At 36.6% G+C, this 22,254-nt stretch overlaps 1 protein-coding gene across 1 annotated transcript in view; it reads right to left on the bottom strand.

Moving 5' to 3' along the window:
* Positions 1-22,254, bottom strand: part of LOC138078766 (ovostatin homolog 2-like) — a 51,912-nt gene that overhangs the window by 16,864 nt on the left and 12,794 nt on the right. Inside the window, 15 exon segments of the mRNA XM_068971514.1 lie at positions 166-217; positions 1,203-1,321; positions 4,014-4,143; positions 4,711-4,939; positions 5,387-5,476; positions 7,301-7,449; positions 9,135-9,305; positions 11,685-11,834; positions 12,286-12,444; positions 12,447-12,486; positions 15,063-15,304; positions 15,948-16,106; positions 16,438-16,547; positions 18,097-18,208; positions 21,651-21,768. Coding sequence (XP_068827615.1) covers positions 166-217; positions 1,203-1,321; positions 4,014-4,143; positions 4,711-4,939; positions 5,387-5,476; positions 7,301-7,449; positions 9,135-9,305; positions 11,685-11,834; positions 12,286-12,444; positions 12,447-12,486; positions 15,063-15,304; positions 15,948-16,106; positions 16,438-16,547; positions 18,097-18,208; positions 21,651-21,768 — 2,030 coding nt within the window.

Here is a 22,254-nt window from a genome sequence, read left to right as displayed (position 1 = left end):
ATTTTGTCTTTTCATACTGTTCATGGGGTTCTCAAGGCAAGAATACTGAAGTGGTTTGCCATTCCCTTCTCCAGTGGACCACATTCTGTCATTGCTTATACTATCACAAAATTGGCTATACCCCAGTACAAAATAAAAAAGTTAAAAAAGAAAAGATCCTCTTACCTTGTGTACAGATAAGGAAACTTTGAGTCATCTCTCTTTCAATACCTTCAGGCTATCAAGGAGTAAAGTAAACAGAAAGAAGCAGAAAGTCAGGGGTCTGGGTCATCTTTCCACACAGAAAAAGCAACCAGGGGTCAGCTCACATAGGCATGGCTGGCTCATGGTGTGTGCTGGAGAAGATCCATTCATTGTCCCCTTCTGTTTATATCTGCAAGTCACTGTATGTTACCAACACCCACTCTGGCTCTGTGTTCCCATAGTTCTTTGAGGGACAGAGATAACTTCAGTGTCTTAGTGGAACATACTCAGTTTCCCTGGCACTATCCAGCTTCTCCAGTAGACAAACAAAAGTGTTTTGCAATGTAAGAACATGCCAAAAGGTGAGGTGAGAGGATGCCATTGACAAGCAGTGATTCTTTTAGAGGATAATGAGGCCTGCACAGGCATGTGGATTTGTCTCTTGGATTTGAGAGTAAGTTAAAGAATGGGAGGGAAGAGGATCAGGTGTATAGGAAGCATCATGAGTCAGGAGCAAGCAAAAAATCTAAGTCTGTTTCATGAGTTACATTTTTCTATCCTGGGTTAATTGTTAATTAAAGAATGGATGAATTTTATTGCCATTTTAGTTTATTTAAAATGGCATATCTTGTGTCAATAATTAGAGTGAAAATGTTAGTTGCTCAGTCATGTCCAACTGTTTGTCAACAGCAATTATGGTCAATTAAGTCTCTTCACAGAGAATGTCCTTTATTATTTAACCTATTGCACGCATGCTAAGTCACTTCTCGAGTCCATCTCTTGTGACCCTATGGACTGTAGCCCACCAGGCTCCTCTGTCATTGGGATTCTTCAGGCAAGAACACTGGAGTGGGTTGCCATTTCCTCCTCCAGGAGATCTTCTCCTCAGGGATGGAACCTGAGTCTTTTAATGTCTCCTGCATTGGCAGGTGGGTTCTTTACCGTTAGCACCACCTGGGAAGCCCATGATACTCTCTATTTTGTATGTGGAAGGGCTTGATAGTTTTGCATGTACTTACCTGTACCAACAGACTTTTGATCACAGTATCTTTCCAATTCAGGTTCTGTCTCTCAGGTGGTTCATTTGGGCAAGCACTATTTTGCTTGGACTCAGCAACTACAGTGATATTCACTTTACCTGAAAAACATTCTCAAATATAAATTACAATGACCACTGGCCCCTTCTGTGAAGGGAAATGATTAAAAGTCTATAAATCACTTCTTGAATCAGACAAACTGAATCTTATCATCATATTTATGCTTGGACCAAAATAACTTATTCTTTCTCCTGCCTGGAGATAATATGATGTCCTTTTCTATCTTTTTCAAGATTCCTTACATGAAGTAACAGATTCACTTAAATAACTAGAACTTAAGAACTTTTATGGAAAAAAGAGAATATTTTGCAAAACCAACTGAGCAAATTCCTTGATCTGGATTGCTTTTAAAGTTGATGTGTGGCAAAACCAATACAATATTGTAAAGTAAAAAAAAAATTAAAAAAATTAAAAAAAAGTTTACATATGACAATATAGGGGCATAAAATCAGAAAACTAGGCCTTCTAACTTTTTTCGAGATTGAACAAACCAAAACAGTAAACTATGACATAGTGGAAAGGGCATTGAATTTAAATCAAATGTTGGCAGGGGATCTATTGTTTTTAACTCCTGTGGCTTAGATGGTAAAGCATCTGTCTACAATGCGGGAGACCTGGGTTCGATCCCTGGGTTGGGAAGATGCCCTGGAGAAGGAAACGGGCAGTCCACTCCAGTACTATTGCCTGGAAAATCCCATGGACAGAGGAGCCTGGTAGGCTACAGTCCATGGGGGTGCAAAGAGTCAGACACGACTGAGTGACTTCACTTTCCTTTCCTTTCCTTACATCATACGTGCATGCATGCTAAGTCAGTTAATTTGTGTCCACCTCTTTGTGACCACCATGGACTGTGTAGCCCACCAGACTCCTCTCTCCATGGAATTTTCCAGGCAAGAATACTAGAGTGGATTGCCATTTCCTTCTTCAGAGATTTTCCTGACCCAGTTATAGAACTTACCTCTCTTATGTCTCCTGTATTGGCAAGTGGATTCGTTATCACTAGCAGCACCAAGGAAGCCCTATCTGGTAAGCCATCTGGGGAGTCATGGGGAAGTAATATAATAGGTCATAATTAAAATGGATCTCCAATTTTCTTGTGAAAATTAGAGAAATAAAAAATATAATATTTTGGTTTCATATTATCTGTATGCCTATAGTGAAGTCTCTCAATCATGTCCGACTCCTTGCGATCCCATGGACTGTAACCTACCAGGCTCCTCTGTCCATGGGATTTTCCAGGCAAGAGTACTGGAGTGGGTTGCCATTATATACCTATGCATAACCAATACACTGTTCATATTTTTTGTTAGTATGTTTTGTTTCTTTTTTAAGATAGATTTTTGACACTCCACTCTTAGAACTGTGTCCTCCTCTTAAAGCCTTAAAATCATACAAGTCAGTACAGTATTCTATCTCAGTTGCCTGCAGAAGATTTTTGAAGACTTTGTATAGCTAGAGAAATTGAGAAACTTAAAATCTAATAGGAAAACTAGTCTTATGCAGACCAATGTCAGGTGAACTAAAGTGAGCTCATAAATTACTCTTTATTGCTAAAGGAACATAATAAGTATCAGTTCAGTTCAGTTCAGTTCAGTCGCTCAGTCGTGTCTGACTCTTTGCGACCCCATGAATCGCAGTACGCCAGGCCTCCCTGTCCATCACCAACTCCTGGAGTTCACTCAGACTCACATCCATCGAGTCAGTGATGCCATCCAGCCATCTCATCCTTTGTTGTCCCCTTCTTCTCCTGCCCCCAATCCCACCCAGCATCAAAGTCTTTTCCAATGAGTCAACTCTTCGCATGAGGTGGCCAAAGTACTGGAGTTTCAGCTTTAGCATCTTTCCTTCCAAAGAAATCCCAGCGTTGATCTCCGTCTACTACATCTATAATTCTTGTTTACTAGATTCTTTTTAACTTTTCCCTTCTCTTGTATTTTTAACAAGATATTGTCAAATTTAGTTTTCTATATTGTAGATAATCTCCATGTTTAATTCCCGTCTGAGTGTTCAGTGTTTTGGGTGTCTCATAAAGCATCTAGTAGATTTTCAAATCCTGGCAATCATTGAGATTGAGGAGCAATTTTTGTTTAGGTAACATGAGTTCCTGATGGCAAGTGAAGAAGCAAATGAGAAGTGAAGAAACTGAGCAGCATTAATGAAAATATGGTCTTCACTTGGGTTATGATACATGGACTTGATGAGTAATGCAAATTAGCCTTTGTTTTAAACAAATGGAGGATGGGTTTGCTCCACATAAGCATTAGCAAAACAAGAAATTAGATTATAAAAACAAGATTTTAATTGAGACCCTAAAAAAATGAGAACTTTCAAAACCAGAAATTTCAAATGTGAGGGAGAAAGTTATCTTTGTATAGAGGATTTAAGGGAAACAGCCGCTGCTGCTGCTGCTGCTAAGTCGCTTCAGTTGTGTCTGACTCTGCTCGATCTCATAGATGGCAGCCCACCAGGCTCTGCCGTCCCTGGGATTCTCCAGGCAAGAACACTGGAGTGGGTTGCCATTTCCTTCTCCAATGCATGAAAGTGAAAAGTGAAAGTGAAGTCGCTCAGTTGTGTCCAACTCTTAGTGACCCCATGGACTGCAGCCTACCAGGCTTCTCAGTCCATGGGATTTTCCAGGCAAGAGTACTGCAGTGGGGTGCCATTGCTTTCTCCGAGGCAATAAAAATAAACTGGTTTTTCAGGAGAGGTTGGCATAGACACATAGTTACTTACCCAGCTTCTTAGGAGTAACAGTCCAGACATACGTCTTTTTCTCTGAAGCTTGGATAATCTCACTGCTGTTGTCTTTAGGGGTATTGATATCTGCCTCAAAATCCTGAGATGCTTCTAGTTGAGTGAAAATCTAAAATAAAAGTCATGCAGTGAGAGTGACACTCTAAATATTTTGCTGACACTATTCCTCCTCCAATCTTGAGAAAATTCTCCCTGTTTTATATCATCAAAAATAAATGATACAAATGACTCCTCTCATAAGAAGATAAATCTGGCATAACACATACCATAAAATGACTTTCTTAGAGCAGTATTTAAATCACTGCTGTGAATTAAAGCAAATTTTTGTTTGCTTTTCAAAGTTTTTTTTTTTTTTTGATGTGGACCATTTTTAAAAAGTCTTTATTGAATTTGTTACAATATTGCTTCTGTTTTGTGATTTGTTTTTTTTTTTTGTCCATAAAACATGTGGGATCTTCTCTCCCTGACCAGGAACTGAACCCTCACCTCCTGCACTGGAAGGCAAAACCTCAACCACTGGACTGCCAGGGAAACCCTAGCAACTGTTTTTGTTTGAGGAAAAATCTTATGACTCTATAGTACCATTTTGTATTTGAGAATAAAAAGAATATGACAACATTCAAGGAATCTCTTGGCCTCATTAGATTTTGACTCCAGATCAAAGGGAATAATTTACCTCTACGCAGATATTCAGGTAGCTGAAGACACTAACAATCAGATCAGACCGTTCATTCTGAACAACTGAAGAGGGGGAGGTTATTTCAACAAAGAAAGGTTGGGAGGCTTCCAGAGAAGTTGTTGATGAAATGCCAAATCCAGCCTCACCATTCACACAGAAGCCACTTGCTTCCCATTGGGTTATAGTATCAGGGATGGTGAATGAAAGATTTGCTGAGCCGGAGGAGCTACAAAGAGAGATTATAGGTAAAATGCATCCTTTGTGCAAACCAGGAACCTAAATTTAATCCAGAGCAAACAAGAAAGTATTAACTGAAGGTTAAAAATGAGTCATAGATTGGTATCATTAGATCTTTGTCAGGGCTTTAGATCAGTATTTTGAGAGCTGGATTTCTAAACCCAGCTAAAATTTAATCTTAAAAAGGTCACATTTCTCTAAACACATTATTTGTTCTAATTCATGCAACTTGCATCTATCTGCATGAGATGAACAGACAAGAAACAATACTAGAGGAAAAGTAAAATAAAATATGTGGTCAGTACATACAAGTGAATGGTGTTTTGTATTTTACCGACATAGTTCTTCTTTATATACTCAGAAATAAAGTTTAGGAAATAAAGACAAAAAGAAAATAAAAATAAAGATACATAGGAAGGAAAACTTAAAAGCTCACTCAATGCTGACCAGGTCCCAAATCCATGTTTCCGGAAAGTTTGTTCTTACTGTTTCAATTATAACCTGTTCTATGGAGTCAAAATTCTCCCTTGTGACTTCACCAGCTAAAAGAAAAGAGAAATGTTTTAAAGAGAGAGAATAAAAATATACATTCCAAAGACACACCCATAAACTATGTCTCTGACCACACATGCTTAGTGGGACATGATATAGGGGTTGCTGCTGGGGCTCAGTGTCAATAAATGTACATCTCAGCCTAGGTGTCAGTGTTTTGATGCACAAATCAGTCCCATTATTAAAATAAGAGCAACACACACACACACACACACACACACACACACACACACACACACACACACATCATCCTTCATTGTTCCTCCAGAGTCAAATTTAGAGAAAGTCATGTCTATTTATTGAATGGTGTTTCCCATCTGACATTCTGGTGTCTGCCAGGAAACAGTTTGGTATTGGCCAATTCCATCATCCTAATGACTAAAGTTTCTAAGGACATTAACTTTGCTAATGTCTGTTTTTTAAATTTATTTTTTTATTGGAGGATGAGTGCTTTATAGAATTTTGCTGTTTTCTGTCAAATCTCAACATGAATCAGCCATAGGTATACATATATCCCCTCCCTTTTGAACCTCCCTCCCATCTCCCTCCCCATCCCACCCCTCTAGGTTGATACAGAGCCTCTCTTTGAGTTTCCTGAGCCACACAGCAAATTCCCATTGGCTATCTATTTCACAAATGGTAATATAAATTTCCATGTTACTCTTTCCAACCATCTCACCCTCTCCTTCCCTCTCTCCATGTCCATAAATCCATTTTCCATGTCTGCTTCTCCACTGCTGTCCTGTAAACAAATTCTTCAGTACCATTTTTCTAGATTCAGTATATATGTGTTAGAATAGGATATTTATCTTTCTCTTTTTAACTCACTTTACTCTGTATAATAGGTTCTAGGTTCATCCACTTCATTAGAACTGACTCAAATGTGTTTCTTTTTATGGCTTAGTAATATTCCATTTTGTATATGTACCACAACTTCTTTATCCATTTGTCTGTTGATGGACATCTAGGTTGCTTCCATTTTCTAGCTATTGTAAATAGTGCTGCAATGGACAATGGGATACATGTGTCTTTTTCGATTTTGGTTTCCTCAGAGTATATGCCTAGGATTGGGATTGCTGTTTCATATGGTGGTTTTATTTCTAGTTTTTAAAAGAATCTCCATATCGTCTTCCATAGTGGCTGTATCAATTTACATTCCTACCAACAGTAATGTGGCTGATTACTAAAGAACATTTTCTTTTGTTTCCTTGGCCTCTGGGCTATATTTGGCTGGGTTACTTTCTTCTATACAGTAAAGTAACTCCGTTATACACACACACACACATACATTCTTTTTTATATTTGGCATTCTTTTTTTCCTATTTTTTGGCCATACCACATGGCTTATGGGATCTTAGTTCCCCCACCAGGGATTGAACATGCACCCCCTCTATCACCAGGGAAGCCAAAAATGGATGGGTATTTGAACACAATTGTCTGATGCCAGCTGTTTGGTCATCTGAGAATCAAAATGCTCTCTGCCTTGAACTATGTATTCTGATCGATACATAATAAAGGCATCTCCTCCTGTAATCATTATGATTGCCGTCCTGTACATTTCTGCTGTTGTGTTCTAGCATAAAAATAAACTTCCTCTCATATCTGAAGCAAATTCTTCCTTTTAGTTAATACCATTCCCACTTGCCTTATTCTGCTTTATTCAGCTGCAGGATGTATAGTCGTAGACAAACACATGACATACTGCACATGTAAAAATCCCAGTTTTGAATAGTCATATGAAATACAACCAATTCCATGAATCATTTTAACCATCTCCCTGTACACAATTCTAGGTTACCCACATGCAATTTTCAATGGGGCACTGTACATGGGTGCATATCCTCCTGATTCTAGATAGAGCAGCCCAGGGTATGGTATGCTTTTCTCTGTTGAACATACTTCTGGTTTCCGGTAATGGAGATTGGTGAAGACTTTCAGACCCATATCCTTCAAAGAAATAAATAGCAAAGGAAAAGTTGAGCAGTCTCTTCATACAAGACCTAAAAAAAGTTATCAACTATATTATAATTTAAAAAATAGATGATAAATATACATGTTTTCTTTGCTAGCAAGCAAGGGTCTGGTATATTACAAGTCAAGTCATCTGTCTTTGATGTGTGTGAAGTCTCTAAAATTGGAGGAAAAATGATAATCACTATGATTATTCAGCACTTGTGTTCTGGGATTTTGCTAAGGGTTTTACATTATTCTCCATTTGATTCTAAGGGAAAAATATTTATGAGATGTTATCATTGCCTTAACTAACATCACACACACACGTGAACATATGTGTATGAGACACAGCCAGTAAATTGGAGCTCTGCGATTTGAAGGAAAATGTCTGATTCTTTTCCCGTTTATTTCTATAGCTGTAATGGCAACCCACGCCGGTATTCTTGCCTGGAGAATCCCAGGGACAGAGGAGTCTGGTGGGCTGCCATCTATGGGGTCACACAGAATTGAACACGACTGAAGTGACTTAGCAGCAGCCCCAGCAGACTTCAATCATAAAGATTCCTTTAGGGAATTCCCTGGTGATCCAGTGGTTAAGACTTTGCCTTCCAATGCAGAGGGTATCAGTTTGATCCTTGGTCGAAGAGCTAAGATCCCATATGCTTTGTAGCAGAAAAACAAAAACATAAAACAGAAGCAGTATTGTAACAAATTCCAAAAAGACTAAAAAAAAAAGGTCCACATTAAAAAAAAAATCTTTAAAAATATACCCTTTTAGGAAGCCTCAGAATATTCCAATGATAGCCTTTGTATAAATGGAGCTGAGGCTCTATATTAGCCTCCTGATTTGATGATTTCTGCATAAAACTTATTGCAATACCTTGAAGACTGTCTCATTGCTTCTAACATCAAGTTTTAACTTTAACATCAACATCATCATTTCAGCCACCCCATAATTTATTTTCCACAGAGAAAAAAATCAACAAAAATGAATATCTTCTTTATAAGACATTTTCTAAGTGATTTTAAGCACGTTACTGACCTCAATCTCAAAGAAAAGGAGGTGTTAGTCACTTGGTCATGTCTTACTTTTTGTGACTCCCCCTGAACTGTAGCCCACCAAGCTTTTCTGTCCATGGTATTCTCCAGGCAAGAATACTGGAATGGGTTGCTATTCCCTTCTCCGGGTATCTTCCTAACCCAAGGATCAAACCCAGGTCTCCTGCATTGCAGACAGATTCTTTACTGCGCAAATAATAAAACATAGATTTGCATTCGGTGCATGCATGCATAGTCATGTCTGACTCTTTTGTGACCCCCTGGCCTGTAACCCACCAGGCTCCTCTGTCCACGGAATTTTCCAGGCAAGAATACTGAAGTGGGTTGTCATTTCCTTCTCCAAGATATGCATTAGGAAAACTAAGTTTAAAATTGACATGCAATAATTTTTTAAAGTATTTTTTTGATGTGGACTATTTTAAAAGTCTTTATGTACTTTGTTACAATATTACTTCTGATTTATGTTTTTGGGGTTTTTTTTGGCCTCAAGGCATTTGGGATCTTAGCTTTTCAACCAGGGATTGAACCCACACCCCTGGCTTTGAAAGGTGAAGTCTTAACCACTGAACCACCAGGGAAGTCCCAGTATGCAGTAATTTTAAAGCCTAAAATGATCTTACCTTGACAATATCATAGGTGTCTCCATCCCCATGGTTGCTTACAGGTATATAATACAAGCCATTGTAAAACATATCTTTCTGAGGAATGCAAGGGTCTAGCTTGCCATCATCAAGGTTGAGACCACGGTAGAAATAACCATACAGTTCTCTATTTGGGAGCATATTGTACACCTGGAAGAAAAATATCATGGTTTCTAATTATTTGAAATATTCTTTTTGTAGAGGCAAAATTGGCAACTTTTTGTGCTATAACCATTTATTCTTCATTTAAAAATACATCAACACATAATTATTTTATAATCCTTATGCATTTTATTTTCAGTTTTATATTTTGATATGGTTTAAGGGAAAAAGGGTCCATTAAAAATTTATTTACTAACAACAAATAAAAAATTTAAAATCAAGTAAAATGAAGTAAATAAACATATAAAACACACAGGTTGCTATGTTTCCATGAATAAGCATAGTATCAAATCTGAATCAGTTTCCAGGCAGCCAAGGCAAAAAAGAAACATTATTCAATATGTAAATCTCATTATCAAAAAGAGAAAAGCATATATTCTAGTTACACATAGTATAATTGCTCATAATATGATTTAAAAAATTTTTTATTGGAGTATAGTTAATTTACAATGTTGTGTTAGTTTCAGGTATTATAGCAAAGTGATTAAGTTACACATATACCTATATTCACTTTTTTTGAGATTCTTTTCTAATATAGGCCATTACAGAGTATTGAGATGAGTTCCCTGTGATATACAGCAGGGTCTTATAAATTACCTATTTTATATATAGCAGTGTGTATATGTCAGTCCCGATCTCCCAATTTATTCCCTCCATCCCCAAATAACCATTTATCCTTGTTCTTTTCTTTATAGCTGTAATATTTCATCTAACATGTTTGAGTCAGCTCATTCTAGGAGAGGAATCCTTCAATTTTGTTTTAGGTGGTTCACAAAAATTTTTAGTTTTACTTCAGGATTTAAGATAGCATGTAAGGAAGAGCTGCCTGAAGATCTATGGATAATTCCAAGGCTGAGATCACAGATGATTCGTGATTATCTGTGAATGCCTAGATCTGGAGGAAAATGATAGCAGCCTGATTCTAAATCTTCTCAATTATCCTTCCAAAGAGAACATAAAATAAAAGAGAACAAGTAATCTCTAGCGTAAGTGTGATACAGATAATACCATGACCTTCAAATTACTTGTTAGCAGAAATACCAACGGGCTTACCTGGTGGCTCAGAGCAAAGAATCTACCAGCAATGTAGGAGGCACGGGTTTTTTCCCTTTGTGAGGAAGATTTCCTGGGTGGGGAAGATCCCCTAGAGAATGAAATGGCAACCTACCCCAGTATACTGGCCAGGGAAATCCCATGGACAGAGGAACCTGAGGGGGCTACAGTTCATGGGGTCACAAGAGTCAGACACAGCAACTGAACAACAACAAGAAATAACATCATAGTCCAACAGAGCTCCTACTGTTGAGAAGTTGGACAGGGAAATTTTAAGAAACTACATGAAGGAAAGAGAAGACTGGCACGGAGAAATTGGAAGATACACACACCAGTCAACTCCAGATGAAAGAAAGTACAACATTAAGTGTCAAAGTATGAATCATGGTCTTTGGATTCAATAAGAGAGGGGCTTAAAATAAATGGGCCCAGAAGTGGCAGCTTCCAAACCTTGTGGTTGATGGGACACAATCAGATCATTAGAGGAAGGAAAAGATGCAGCTTCAAAATGTGAGAACGTACTTGCAGGGCAAGAATAGAAACACAGACACAGAGAACTGGGATGAATTGAGAGAGCAGCACTGACAGATATATGCTACCATGTGTAAAATAGAGAGCTAATGGGAAGATGCTGTACAGTCCAGGGAGCTCAGCTCAGTGCTCTTGGAGGGATGCTCTGTAGAGGGATGGGATGAGGGCGCTGGGAGAGTCAAGGGGGAGGGAGTACATGTACGCATATAGCTGGTTCACCTTGTCGTACAGTGGAAACTAACACAATATTGTAAAGCAATTCTCCTTTAATTAAAAATAAATTTTAAAAAAGAGGGATGGGAAATATGTATACATATAACTGATTCACTTTGTTGTATAGTAAAAACTAACATAACATTGTAGAGCAATTATACTCCAATTAAAAAAAAAAGTAAAAACAAATAAAAAATGGGAAATTAAAATATCCAATAGTTTTTAATTGAGCTGACTTTGATGAAATATCCTGAAATAGCTGGTTTGGTAATGCTTGTGAAAATATAAGATCTATTAACATATAACAGAATGTCCAAGCATACTCTTTGATACTGACATTTAACTGTAGGTTTTCATATATATGGTCACATCTACAGTTGTATAATCCCTAACCCATTGTAATTATCCATAGAATTCTTTATTGTTGAGTCCCGAGCCATCCAAGAAAAATAATTAAGTGGGCAATCCATGGAAAGACAAAGAAAGACAATGTTTGACATTTTTAACCTGTTCCATTTTAAATAAAAACATCATCTGGAGCATAAGACTTGAGGAAATCTGAGAACTTACACTTTCAGCTGACAGCTGCTGTTCTGACTTCAGTAGGAGAACCCTTTTATCCACAGCCCAGAGGGCACAGACCGAGTTAGGGGATGCCTGAAGATGGAGACCAGTGCTGGAGCCTGGTAGTCCCTGCTCCTTCGAGAACTTTATGCTAACCTAAAATTAAGGAAGAAAAGGAAGGAGTAAGATTATTTTACATGAGAATGTTGGGTTTGCCAAACATTTCATTCATGGTTTTCCATAGCATTTTATAGAAAACCCAAACAAATTTTTTTGGCCAACCCAGTAGTTGGACTATCTCTGATCTTTTCCAAGTAAATCTTTATAGATTTCTGTACCTTTATTTCTCTTGCCCACTTTCCTCCTTAATTCTCCATCATTACAGGGACACTGCCTTCACCAACCCTCGTGCCATCTCAAGATTGGCACTCCTGTCAAAAGTGGTTCATTCTGTTTGATGATTCACCGCCTAATAACTGAGCTGTGCCAATGCTGATTGTGAGATGACCATGTACAGGTTATAAGCAGTCAACAAACAAGGAGACACCAGGGAGTAAACTGTCCACTCCTCTCACTCAGAACATGCAGCGAATAGAAGAGAACTCACCTTGTTTTTAAAGCATTTTTCCACCTGGAATTTGACACTGTCAGCTATGATTTCCCCACTGGGGTGAAGAGTGTAGACAAGCATGACAGCCATGGGAGCCAGATCAGCACTGACATTGATGGGGAAGGAGATGTTTCCCTTCCAGGCTGTGTAAATATGAGAGACGAGCAGCAGACACAGTGTCAGAAGTTTCCTGACTCACTGGGCACACTTAGATAAAAAAGAATGGCTTATGGATAGAAAGAGCAAATTGGACTTTATTTTAAAGGCAAGTCAATTAATTAATCAATAAATTGTGTGCATTCTCAGTTGCTAAGTCATGTCTGACTCTTTGCAACCCCATAGACTGTAACTCGCCAGGCTTCTCTGTCCATGGGATTTTCCAGGCAAGAATGCTGGAGTGGGTGGCCATTTTCTCCTCCAGGGAATCTTCCCAGCACAGAGACTGAACTGACATCTCCTTCGTTGAAAGGTGGATTCTTCACTATTGAGCCTCTGGGAAGCCCCAGTCAATCAATGAATGGGAAGTATACATATGAAGGAAGACTGCATAATTTAGACAATAACAATGTTTGAGTTTTGGACATCACTTTTTCCATATTGTACCTGATAGCCTAGCAATCATAGAAACAGGTTGAAATCTCTTTCACTGAAATATTTAGCAGGTTACCCTGAGCCTCTGTCCACAAATTGTAATGCTAAGTGCCCTTCCTAACTTTTTGACTAGAATCACAGTAACATTTCTTTAAAAGACAGAAAAATGAAGGTAGAGTGCATGTTTAAAAAAACATCAATGCTTTATATACACCTTTGTTTCTGATCTCCTTCTGTCCCCTGAGGAAGATTGTTCCTTTCACCATAACCTGTGCAGAACAAAGAAAATACAGCATGTGATAGCATGTTAGATGATATGGTGTGTGGGCTTAAAAAAAAAAATCACAACCTAAAAGTTGAGAGTTATACCTTATTCACTGGGAATTTTTAGGATTTCAATCCTGGGAGAAAGCATTTCAAGTAAAACTGAGAGACCTGCTCGGAGGAGCCGAGGGAAGTCTTACAACAAAATGCAGTTACATCAAAAGGTTATTGTTAACTAATGAAAACCAGATATCCCAAGTTAAGGAATTTAGCATTTTCCAATATATGGGAAGATGCAAGATTCTGGGCTCACTGAAATTATTCCTCTGATATGTACCCCAGCTATCTGGGTCTAATACCCTGCATTTTCATTTCTCAGGTTTCCGCAGGGCTCACTCACTTCCTTAGTCACTTCCTGCAGTGAGTGACTGCAGTCTGGTGGCTTCTCAGTTCAGTTCAGTCTCTCAGTTGTGTCCGACTCTTTGCAACCCCATGGACTGCAGCACTCCAGGCCTCCCTGTCCATCACCAACTCCCAGTACTTTTTCTTTACCAAGTCCCCTCATGGCTCACCAGCTCACTAACCATGGTGGATACAGCTGCTGATGACTGTGACATTCTTTGTTTACTGATATGGCAGGAAATATTCAATTTCTCAAGTATCATGTTATCATTAGATAATGAATGACCTAATCATAATTCTATTCTATAAGATAAAGTAGTTTTTACAAACAAATATGAAAAACAGGCTCTTTCACAACTTGGGAAGGAACAGAGCAAGTGACCACAGTTGACTGAGAGCTGATTATGTGCGGGAAACTTGGTGAGTGATATGCCAGTTATCATGGAAGGGTGAATAAAGCCCTGAAACCGTTGAGACTAACTGGTTTCAAATAAGCCAAGTCGTTTCACCTCTTTGCCCCTGTTCCCTTATTTATGAAAAGAAGATACTCATAGGGCTGATTAATGAGTTAATTAAAAAAAAAAAAAAACAAGCACCCTTATAACACTGCCTGACACATAATACTTACCCTTGGAGCAAAGTCTTTTGTTTTTCTTTCCAGTGACAAATATATAGCTGAGGAAGTTAAGGCTTAGAGAGTTTAAACAATCTGCCAAAGATCAACTAACTCACCTAATACATAGGAGAGGGGAGAGGATTCCAGTCAGGAGTCCTAATTTCTAAGTTTGTAGATTTTCACCTTTCCATAACCGTATAGAGATAAAATGGATAGGGCTAATTCTTTTTATTGCTCATCAAAGTCAGCCTTCTACTTTGCTCTCTGGTAGCTGTCTAATACTTCATTCTCCTGAAGGGTATGTATATACTTAATGTGAGTTAGAACTGAGTGCATAAAATAGCAGACTCTGAGTAATAACTTTTTCCAGAAACAGATTCACAGACTTAGAGAATGAATTTATGGTTGACCTGGAAGGGGAAAATGTTGTGGGGAAAGTGATAATTAGGGAGTTTGGGACGAACATGTACACACTGCTGTATTTAAAATGGATAACCAACAAGCACCTACTGTACAGCATAGCAAACTCTGCTCCATATTATGTGGCAGTCTGGGTGGGAAGAGGATTTGGGGGAGAATGGATACATGTATATGTATGGCTGAGTCCTTTAATGTTCACATGAAACTATCACAACATTGTTAATCAGCTATACACCAGTGCAAAATAAAAAGTTTAAAATAAATAAATAATTAAGCTTTTCAACCTTGGAAAACTGAAATGACCTTGAAAACTGAAATGAATTTTTGTGTGTTTATTTCTGGGTTTGTTCTTCGTGGACCCAGTAGTACTCATCAGCAAAGGAAGAAGCTTGGTTCAATCTGATTAACATGGCCCAACTGATGTATAGGTTCTGAGCTGTACTGGGCTAAGCAGACAATTAGACAAGATCCATAAATCGACCCACTGAGACTTACCAAATAGAAGAAGTTGATGTTTGAATCATCCCTGTATGCTTCACTGTTTAGCGAGTAATGTATAGTAACAATCTTCTCTTGATTGCATCTAAGCTCCTTGGGTTCAGGCTCAATCATCAGGAAGCTGCTGGTTCGCGAGTAGAAGCGTTGGACTGAGAAATGGCTATCCATGTACTCTGGAATTAACCAGCTGGGAAGGTAGCAGCTTTGGGGTCTGATATATGTGGCCTGAGAAGATAAAAGAAAGCAAATGGGTTGTAGAGGTATAAAGATCTTCTGGGGACAGTCATTATTATAGAATGGAAAGCTTCTTATCCCTTCAGGGCAGGGAAGAATCTTAGCTTGTGCTTAACATTTCAGAGTTGTTACTGGCAGTAAAATAATAAGAGCACTCCCCTATTTTCATATATAAAACATGACCTTAGTTGTGTGTCTATTTCATCAGGCCTACAATGAGTTGTTTATCTCACTTTGTCATTGAAGTCAACATTAGGCCTCATGCCTTTCAGCTACATTTGAACACTAACCAATTATTTAAATGCAAAATTCTGTTTAAACAGAAGAGGAGAAATCATAGTGTCTCTCTTATCTATGCACAAAATGGTCAAAGGAAAGAAGCCAAATCATCTTTATGAGCTATTTCTACTTTCTCAGAGGAAAATATTGGTTATTGGAGAATTTATAATAATAGTAATTGGCTGTTATCTTGAAAAGTATTCTTATGTATTATTTAATGAACAAACATAAAATACTAAATGTTAAAGTGTATTAAAATGTATTTTCAATGCAAGGTATCTTTTAAGAGATTTCTAATCTTCAAAATTCCTAACATTATTTCTTCTGTGGGATCTCATCCACTCTGATATCTTACTTTCAGACGAAACTCCGGATCAAATATATCAGAAGTATCAATGGAAAACTGAGCTTCACCATTCTCATCTGTGGTGTAGTTTCCTACCAATCTGTCATTGAGCTCCAATTGCAATAACTTGTTCACCATCGGAACATTATTAGGGCCGGAAAATTTAAGCTGCACACACACAAAAAAGAATCATTAATTTTTTAAATTAAAATGTCCTATTTCTATTAAGAAAGCATTTTCTATTTGCAAATGTGATTGTTTATTTGTAATTATATTAAATTCCATTAAGCAGAAAGATGTTCTATTTAAAAATATATGATATGGAGATATCTATAATTGTATCTATTGCTTTCTTTCAGCCTAGGACTTTTTCCAATATATCATATGCAGTCATGCTACATATGTGTTATGAAAGTAGGAAAAAAGTGTCCAGAAATTTTCAAAAGGCAATCTATGACCTAAGAAAATGAAATGAAAACACTTTGTTTTTCAAACCCACAGTTCCAAAATAAGAAATTCCCCTTCTATAGAAAGTGTCCATGTTCTCGAAGCTCACACTTCCAAGCACTGGAGTGATAAAAATAGAAGACTTTTTGCTGATCTGCACACCTGCAAGAAATGAAAAGCAATGTTATGGGAAATATGTCATTTGATCAAGAATTTCAGAAGAACAAATAACTTAGATTTTGTTTGTATATGTGCAAATGCATATACACAAAATTATATTCTTGTTCTACATTGAAAGGGAGGTGTGGGTGCTAGAAGTAGGTTACAGAGTACTATTAGGTTATATAATTCATCAAGCTGAATAATGTAACTAGCATGAAAATATTTGAATCAGAAACAAGAGAGAACACTCAATGTCCTTCCTCCTACCATTCTAGTCATTTCTGGCTTGGAACTCTTCTTATAATGGAGAATACCATAGAAATTTCAAAAATAAGGCTTCATTTCCAAAATCATTATTAGCCTGCAAGGTAACTGTTTTCACATTTTTTCCAGATTCAAAAAAATATATCTGATAGCAAAGTAAGTAGAAATGTGTTGTGATACCAAAAAAGCATGTCATAAACAGAGGCAAGAATATGTAAGTTACAATATAAATGTGTCAAGCATCCATTATGAAGGCCATTATAATATTGATTAAGTAGATTTACACAAAGAAGTTTATAAATAATATTATCTCAATCATTTTTAGGAGAAGGCAATGGCACCCCACTCCAGTACTCTTGCATGGAAAATCCCATGGATAGAGGAGCCTGGTAGGCTGCAGTCCATGGGGTTGCTAAGAGTCGGACACAACTGAGCAATTTCACTTTCACTTTTCACTTTCATGCATTGGAGAAGGAAATGGCAATCCACTCTAGTGTTCTTGTCTGGAGAATCCCAGGGACGGTGGAGCCTGGTGGGCTGCCGTCTATGGGCTCGCACAGAGTCGGACACGACTGAAGTGACTTAGCGGCAGCAGCAGCAGGAATCATTTTTAAGTAACAAGAAATAGTAACTGAATCTGGTTTTACTATCTCAAATTAAATCTCACATTCCTCTTTTTCTGTTTCATTTCTTAAACAAATATTTCTTGTACACTATGTGCAGATTTTTCACTAATAATTTTTGCTTTTGCAAATATCCAGTTGTATTAAATTGGAAGTTGGCAAAGTTCTATAAAGGATCTGATAGTTATTATTCTAAGCCCATGATTCACAAGCCCCTCTCACAGCTACTCAATTTTGTTGTCACTGTTATGCAAGGTGAGTAAATACGGTCATATTCCAATATAACTTTATTTACATAAACAGGCAAAGAGCTGCATTTGACCTACTAGATGTAGATTGTAAAATATGCATTAAATAAAAAACTAGGCCCTGGCAGTTGATTATTACACAAAATTATAAAGAGATACCTAATTTTTTCACCTGTCAAGCTCCTCTGTCTCACTGATGCAAGCACAGATGAGATGTAAACATAGAGCATTTACTTAATTTTAAGTATTATTAGGAAAATCTTATTCAAAAGCAATGCTCAAGTTGACCTATTGGCAATGTACTCCACATGCTGAACAATTATTGATCTGTATTTTGTGAACATTGTTAACTCAGTAAACGTCTCTCAGGGAGCTGCATATAGCCCCAGATTGCCCATAAAAGAGGAGCATTACCTGTCCCAATTTCCGTAACAGTTGCGGTGATATAAAATGACATGAAAAGTCCAGAACGGTAGAGTTGGAAGACTTTTGTATTTACAGTTTGAGAAACACAACCATTTTTCAACTGAAAAGAAGAGAAAGAGTAATGAAAAGGTTAGGTATTTAAAAGCCTCTAAAAAATATGGAATTTCAGCACAGATATGTAACTCCCTCAATTGCTCCATGGCTCCATCTCAAAAACTTGGTGAAATGACCAAGAATTACAAAACAAGGAGGAGGAGATTGGGGGGAGTTTCATCAGTAATGAAAACAAAGTGGAAGTAATGCATATTTTACAGATTTCAGGGATATTCTCCTGGAGACATTGATGGGAACAAATTCACGAATGAAAAATGGCACTGAATAATATTTTAAGATTGAGAAATTAAAATCTCCTTAATATTTGAGAAGTATTAAGAACAGATGGAGTAGAAGCACTCTTCAACTATGTGACACCAGAACACTTCAAGGTAAATTGTTCATTAAAAAAAAGAAAAATCTGGTATATGTATACAATGAAATATTACTCAGCCACACACACACAAAAAAGGAATAATGCCATATTCAGCAACATGGATGGACCAGGAGATTATCATACTAAGTGACGAAAGTTAGGAAAAAGATGAATATATGATTTCATTTATATGTGGAATCTAAAAAAGAGAATACAAATGAACTTATTTATGAAATAGAAACAGACTCACAGACATAGAAAAAAAACTTGTGATTATTAAAGGGGAAGTGGGGAGGGATAAATCAGAGGTTTGGGATTACAATATACACACTACTTATATACAGATAGTTAACCAACAAGGACCTTCTGCATAGTATAGGAAACTATACCCAGTATGTTGTAATAACCTATAAGGGAAAAGAATGTAAAAGAATAATAGAAAAGAAATAATACATGTATTTATATATATGTGTGCAAGTGAATCACTTTGCTGTACATATGAAATTAGCATGACATGGTAAATCAACTGTATTTCAATAAAGATTTTTAAAATTGCTACTAGTGTAAAGTGAAATGAAATAAAGAAAAATCTGTAGATAATCTTTCAGTAGTGACAAGAGTAATTAGAGAGATATAGATTTAATTCTATTTTAAAATATAGTGTTTATTAATTTCAAAAGTAAAACATTAGAGGGATATATCAATTCATTGATCCTCAGAACCACGATATGAACAAGTCACTATTATCATCTTCTTTATATGGATAAATGAATGAAACCCAGGTTGGCTATATAATCTGCCCAAGGTCACACAGTTGGGAGGTGGTGGAGGTAACCAGGCATTCTGATTCCAGAATATGTGGTGCTCTGAACTATCAGCTATAAAATCAACAACAACAAAAAAGGGCAAGTTTGTCTGTTTAAAATACAAATTAAAAAGAAATAATAATAAAAAGTAATCAAAGAACTTTAATTGCTTTGAAATTAAGAGGAAAAATTTTTCAGTCATCCCTGAGTCAAAGAGACCACGTGAAGTAAATCAATAATAATCTAGGTGTTGCCATTGTCAAGGGATGAATACTTCGCATCAAAATCTTTGCTGTTATGTTGTGATTAACCAAAAGTGTAAAAACACTGAATTTTTTTTAAACCAGAAGCAACTAACATTTTTTGAACTAATAAACTAAAATTTTAAGGAAAAGAGTAATATGAAAATGAAAGTAAATTATGCAGAAACAGAAAGTAATATTAGGAAAAAGGTGAAAGCAGAAGTTAAAGACCAACAAAATAGATGAACATTTTTATGAGATGATTTAGGAGGGCAAAATTGTACAAGAGGTAGATACTAACACAGATGAAAATCCATCTGGAAGAAAAGAAAATTATTTTAGAACTTAATAAATTGATACATTGATTAGATAAATTTTTAAAATATTAGAATAGATAGCTACATGTACAATACAATGGCAGGTAAGATCTTTTTCTAAGGCTGAGAGCCCATAAACATTAGAAGCTCTGGTATTTCAAAAATACCACAAAGTCAATATTTAAACAAAAACTTGAAAAAATTTCGCTTTGAGACTAGAGGGTACTTTTTTTTTGGCTGCACTGGATCTTTCTTGCGGCATGCAGATTCTTCATTGCTGTGTGCAGGCTTTTTCTAGTTCTGGCAAGAGGGTTAGAGGGCAATATTCATAAAACAAGAAAGTTTCCATTTCACAGCAACAGGAAAAACAGGTGTAATTAAGAGTTCTCAAACAAGAAGTCCAAACTGATAACAAAAATATGAAAATATTCTCAAACTCATGGGTTATTGCTGTTGTTGATTAGCCTCTCAGTCATGTCTGACTCTTGTCTATAGCCCACCAGGCTCCTCTGTCCACGGGATTTTCCAGGCAAGAATACTGGAGTGGGTTGCCATTTCCTACTCCAGGGGATCTTCCTGCCCAGGAATGGAACCCACATCTCCTGAATTAGCAGGTAGATTCTTAACCGCTGAGCCACCAGGGAAGCCCCAAACTCACTACTAATGCAAGTTAAAACAAGGTAAATTTTTATCTACCAAAATGGCAAAACATTTTAAATTCATGTATTGCTGGCAGTAATATTTTAAAAAAATTAAATCTATATATGATTGTATCTATCCACCTATCTATTTATCTACTTTGACTCAGGAAATCTGCTCCAAGGGATCTATTTCAAATAAATAAAACTTCTCATACATAAAGATATTTTTAGCAGATTATTTATAGTTGCATTTTTCACACTGGGGAAAAATTAAACACTAGTTGAATGAAATCCCCGTCACTTGGGTAAAATGGCTGACAAAATTGTATTATAACCACACGATAGAATAATGTTCTCTGATGTGAAAGAATTCCATTCAGTCTTTTTCAGTCTGCAATCCCTACCTAAAATATAGGTTTCTGTCTGTATTAACCAAATATTGACGTTTACAAAAAAGCCTTTAGGTAAGTTTCTGTTCAAAAATTCAGTGAGATTAGGATAATCAGAATTAAAATACAAACTGTATGGTGTAAACACATTTCACTTTTGAAGTCTAAAGCTGATCCTCAATGAGATGGCCACGATCATTAATGTTATGATACTATAAACTGAAAAAGCAAATGATGGCTTCAATAGTGAACTTCAAATCTAAGGTAATAAAATAGATACTTTGAATTGCAGCTATTTGCAAGTGAACTTTTTTCATAAAGACAATTCTAGGTGGCATGGTGAGTGCCATCAGGGATTCATTTATGTAAAGGATAGTTTATGATACTCCAAAGAAAGATCAGAGAGGTCACCTAAACAGTATAAACAAAAAAAGACAATAAGATCATTCAAATTCTAAAAATTCCATGAATACATAGGTGAAGAGCAATGGACTTGGCCTAGAGAATGAATTACAACTTGAATTTTCTTTTCATTCTTTACCTCACCTATTTACAACCTCCATTATCTACAACATGAAAATAGTGTTGTTCAGTCTCTTTTATAAATGGAATCAAAGAAAGAATAATATTGAAAATGAGGAAGAATTAATTTTTTGGAGTAAAGATCATGATCTGTACCTGTGCAACAAACTGTTCACATATTTCATTCTTGTCTTTCTCACAAGCCACAGAGGAAAAAAATCCCCTGCACACCTGGACTTGGACTTTCCCATGTACAGGTTGGCCAAAGGTATACCTAGGAGGAGAAGATATACTGGTAATATGAACAATACCATGGTCATATTTCATGGTCTCTTATTCATAAGTTATATATGAAATCTCTAAACTATGTCTACCCAACAACGAAATTCAATTAGGAAGCTCATCTATTTGCACTCTCCTCTCCACTGAATTTAGATTAAATTAGACATTTAATCTGTTAGGAGGATTCAGTTGTTTTTTAAAAAAATCAAATTCAAAGTAACGTAAAATTCAAAATCTAAGTGACTTGGACCTAATGATCAAATTGAGTTTCAAAAGTTATATTTTAATCTGATGAAAATATTTTAAAAATTGCTTGCAATACTTGCTCTAGCACAAAAGATATATACATATAAATAAATTACTCAGGATCATGAAGTACTTCTCGATTAATATTTTATATAACACTTCTCATTCCTCACTCAGTAAATATAAAAGGATTGGCATATACTGGATATCCTCTGACCAAAAGTATAATGTC

This window comes from Capricornis sumatraensis, chromosome 4 (genome assembly GCF_032405125.1).
Source record: "Capricornis sumatraensis isolate serow.1 chromosome 4, serow.2, whole genome shotgun sequence".
NCBI lineage: Eukaryota > Metazoa > Chordata > Mammalia > Artiodactyla > Bovidae > Capricornis > Capricornis sumatraensis.
The sequence above is the reverse complement of the archived record's forward strand: the minus strand, read 5'-3'. Positions and strand labels throughout refer to the sequence as shown.